At 34.7% G+C, this 5,000-nt stretch overlaps 1 protein-coding gene across 6 annotated transcripts in view; it reads right to left on the bottom strand.

Annotated features, from left to right (window-relative positions):
* LOC149132804 (uncharacterized) overlaps window positions 1-5,000 on the bottom strand; it is a 243,292-nt gene that overhangs the window by 61,698 nt on the left and 176,594 nt on the right. For all 6 annotated transcript variants that reach the window (XM_089362027.1, XM_089362024.1, XM_089362028.1 and 3 more), the window contains one exon: window positions 3,197-3,334. In XM_089362027.1, coding sequence (XP_089218153.1) covers window positions 3,197-3,308 — 112 coding nt within the window. In that variant the 5' untranslated portion in view covers window positions 3,309-3,334. The remainder of the gene's footprint in view (window positions 1-3,196; window positions 3,335-5,000) is intronic.

Genomic DNA, 5,000 nt, shown 5'->3' with positions numbered 1-5,000 from the left:
GTATGTGTGTGTGATTCTGTCATGATCATTATTGTCCTCAATTTGTTGTTGAGTGGCACCCCCTTCTCCCAAAAGGCAGTGGTTTTCAACTATTTTTTTCCTAAGGCCCCTTTAGATTCCTGTTTTACTCAAATGGATCCTCACAGCCTTTTGATATTCAAGAAAAAATTCTATTATATTGTCATAATTAAATATTGGGAACTGCATAAAATTTTCAACAACAAAATCTGATATGTACCCACACTAAGAGCCATATGGACCCTGCTGCTGGTTTATTTCAGAGGTGCTCAACCATTTTTTCCCTATGGACCCTCTGATTTCTCTTTTACTTGGGTGGATTGTCATAGCCATTTGATGTTTAAAAAAAAAACCTATAATTATATTTTTATAATTAAATGTTATTAGGAATTGTATGAAAAATAGCTACTAAAACATTTTGTGTATTGTAGAAATATAACCAAATTATTGCAAATAGATTTTAACAATGAAATCTTATATTGACCCACAAGGGCCAAATGGACCCTGGTTGAGAACCACTGCCCTGGAGGCTTAGGCTTCATCTAAGCATGAAAAGTCCAAGCTTGAGTGCTAATTATCCCCCCCTCCTCATCATCATAGTGTCCACTTTTCCATGCTTGCATGGGTTGGATGGAGTTTGAGGCAAGTTATCTATGGTTGGATGCCATACCTGTCACCAAACTTTGCCTGTTTTCAAGCAAGGTAATATATTCCCATGATTGACACTTATTTACAAATATCACACAAAGTCAAGGCAAAGAGACTGTGACACACAAACTAACACAATACGACAGGCTTCTTTCAGTTTCTGTCTTCCAAGTCCACTCACAAGGCACCGGTCAGCCTGAGGCTATAGTAGAAGACACTTGCCCAAGGTGCCACACAGTGGGACTGAACCTGGAACCATGTGGTTGGTAGGCAAGCTTCTTATCACACAGCCATGCTTGCACCCATGGAAATTAATTTACTAAATTCTTCAATATTGTAAAAATTCATCGAAATGAAGGTAGCGTACTTCAAGAGAAATATGGTAACAAAAGCGCTAATGAGATATTTTAACTTTAACGAGCAGTTGATGTTAAATGTAGGAAGGGCAAAGAATAAGCCAATACCCTTGCAAGAAATATAGCAGAAGAAAATACAAAGTGCAAAAGCTAAGTCTTAGTTAAATGACAGTAAAAATAATTTAAAGATATTTGAAATTTAAATATTAAATTGCACATACTCTTATATATTCTTTTACTGGTTGCAATCAATGGGCAATGGCCAAGCAGGAGCACTACCATCATGCATGCATGCATGCATGCATGTATGTATGTATGTATGTATGTACTCATCTATTTTTAATTATTTGAAGGAGTTGGCTTCTAACTAAGATACAAAACTCCACTGAAGGAATGTGAATAAGCTATATATATCTTGTCACTTCTGCCAATTAAATACAAAAAAATATCAGTCCTACTGCATGGCACCTTGAGCAAATGTCTTCTGCTATAGCCATGGAGCAACGAAAGACTTGTGAGTGGATTTAGTAGATGGAAAATGAAAGAAACCTGTTCTATATATATATATATATATATATATATATATATATATATATATATACACTTCTTCGCTTCATGCTTTTGCTTCATGGAGCTGGGGTCATACCAGGTTGGCGGTCTTGTATCAACTCCTCTGCATCCTCCAAGATGACACTGTGCCTCTGCAGATCTTCCAGAATCACATCCCGCCACCTGGTGTGGGGCTTGTATATATATATATATATACACACACACATATATATATATATATATATAGACACACACGTGTCTGTATGTGTCTTTGTTTGTCCCCCACCACTGTTTAACAATGGTGTTGGTTTGTTTACATCCCTGTGACTTAGCAGTTCAACAAACGAAAATGATAGAATAAGTACCGGCTTAAAACCAAAAAAAAAATAAGTACTGGAGTCAATTTGTTTGACTAGAAATTGTTCAAGGTGGTGCTCCAGCATGGCTGCAGCACAATGACCGAAACAAGTAAAAGAATATATATATATTTATGCTCTGAATTCTATTTTCCTGTTTGTATTATCAAAACCTCTACACACACACACACACACACATGAATACTTGCATATACATTATGCTCATTTATATTCACTCACACGCACAGAAAACATCGTTACACGATGGCGTGTATGTTTCCAGTCAATGTCAAAACCAACAGTAAATTCTTGAAAATTGCAACAGTTATGCTCTCAAATTACATATCTTATATGTAATCATATAAGATATGGGAGATAGACAGAGACATGAATGGTGAGAGAAAGAATAAGAAAGAATTAGAAAAGTAAAGGGAGGGAGAGAGAGAGAGGAGATACTAAGGAAAATATGAGAGAAAGAAAGGAAGAAAAAAGAGAATACATCTATTTATCATATTTTCTTTTATGCTCTCTTCGTTTTCTTCTGTCTGATGGAGTAGTATGTATGTATATAAATATATATATACATATATATATATATATATATATATATATATATATATATGAAGAGAGAGATGTTGAATTAATTGCTCCACATGAAGACAATATAGATACCACTCAGATTAAGAAAGACGTGCTTACAAGATGCTACTGGAAGATTGTACAGACAATAGGTTGGAGTGCAGTGCATTTGTTTTTATATTTGGTTTTGTTGCATCTTAGGATGGATCGTTATGCCAATAATAAACACACACACTGGTCCAATTTCACTTCTTTTATTATTATTATTATTATTATTATTAGCTAATTGGCTAATCAGTTAACCAATTGACTAATCAATTACTTGATTGTTTGTTCAGCCAATCAGCTAAATTTGTCCAAAGTCCTTTCATTGCTATTCACAACCTCATCAATGATATGTAAATAGACTTGGATTAGAGAAGGCATACATTGATGAAGTTATGAATGGCGATGAAAGAACTTTGAGAAATCTGATTGACCAAACAATTAATCAAACAACTGATTAGTTAATAAGTAAAATGGTTCATCAAGTTACTAATAAATAATAAAAGAAGTGAATTACAACCAGCACATGTGTTTATTATTGGCATAATGATCCTCCCAAGATACAACAAAATTGAAATTTTCACAAATGATTTTAAAAAACCATTACAAACCGACAGTGGAAATTTAGAATAAAAAGTGCCTCACCTAATGGTGCCATGGCAACAAGCCAGTCACTCAACTCTTCTCGTTCCTTGGCCCAAGTCAGTGCAGTAGTGATGTTACCTTTCCAAATTTCCATATGTAGATGGTACTCCATATTGTCATGGTCAATGTGTGATTGGCCTGAAAAACAAAAAAAAATATTGGTTATATATTTTTATTTTTTATTTGCTTGCTTCAGTTATATGACTGCAACCATATTAGGGCACTGCTTTTATACGTATGCCAGACCATAGACCAACCCCAGTGTCTGATCTACAGTTTAAATTGTATTTTGTACTTGTATATATATCTACAGTACCCCAACAACACTTGATGCCTCACTGTGAACTTTATGTTACCATACCTAGCCATTTCTGGTGTCCTACATGTTGAGGCACTGAGATTCTATTCAATCCTTATAACTAATATACATATATGTATATATACACTTTTCCTCCCATTCCTCAGACAGTTTCCATCACAACTGTCCAACAAATGGCAATGTGAAACTCTGAGTAACAGCTTTTGTGATAATTTTGCAGCTTTAATAAAAGCATATTACTCTACCTTTGCTATTTGAGTACTATTTTTTCCACCTTGTTTTGTGCACTTATGTGCTCACATTCCATAACGGCTACCTCTGATGAGTGCAGAGTTACATAATTGGATTGTTACCTAACACGCCGTTGAATTCCTAGCACGAAACTGATTGGTAAGATTGGCTGTAATGGATATATAATACTGTATACTTTGAATAATATACCCACTCTTATTGACAGATATACGATTGCATTTTTACCTGATTTATGGCCTCTTAGATGACTTACACCATTTTACATGTGCTTTCCATACTGGTATGTGTGGGATGGTTTGACTGGATTCAACCAGTTGGAGGATCACATCTTCCCCCAATCTCTAATTTTTTGCATGGCTTCTAACACCAACCACTTTACAGAGTGTATATATTTCATGGCACCCACACTATTGATGCTGTCTTGCCATCAGCAAATCAAAAGAGCCATCTGAAGCCCCTATTCTGTTTGTGACCACCTTCATCTATTTGCTTAATATATACTTTGTTTTATTTTAGATAATAGAGTAACTTTGAGGGGAATTTGGCTGCTATTTCCTTAAGGTTGAGTAACCACATTGAGGCTGAGGTAAAATAGGGTATTTTTTCATAGGAGAGATTTGTTGGAGATTTGTGTAACGATGGAAGCAGGGGTTAGAAGGAAAGGTTTGTCGGAACAGATATGCTCTTTGTTTATTTCCTTTCCTTACAAGAGGTGGTGTTGTGGAATCTTCTGGGAAATGGTTTACATTGCAGAGAAAGTTTTGTGGGGGAAAATATCAGGAAAGATCAATTTTTGTGTGTGTGTGTGATAAAGGTTTTTTTTTTTTTTGTTGGAGATGAAGCATGCAAAAGAGGAAAAGTTATACAAGAAAGAATTTACATGGGGAAGAGGATTATGAGTTTTATACAGAAAGTTTTAGAGAGAGAGAATTTGTGGAAGGTCCTTCTCTTTAATTTTTATAACACTGGAGAGAAAAATTGAGGAGCCATTTTAAGAGAAAAAAATGAATGAAGTTACTATGTAAAAGAGAATAGTTTTTTTTAGTGTGAAAAAAGAGTGTTCCTATAAAACATGGACTTCATAAAAGTAAAGGATTTTAAGAGAGAAGGAAATAGATAAGTTATTTTTTTTAAAGATAAGGTTATGGAAGATGGATTTTTCATAAGGGTAGTTTGTATAGGAAAGAAAATAAATCACTGAAAGAGAGATAGAGAGAGAGAGAGAGAGAGAGA

This window comes from Octopus bimaculoides, chromosome 13 (genome assembly GCF_046866305.1).
Source record: "Octopus bimaculoides isolate indiv1 chromosome 13, ASM4686630v1, whole genome shotgun sequence".
NCBI lineage: Eukaryota > Metazoa > Mollusca > Cephalopoda > Octopoda > Octopodidae > Octopus > Octopus bimaculoides.
Note: the sequence above shows the minus strand (reverse complement) of the source record. Positions and strands in the feature narration are given on the sequence as shown.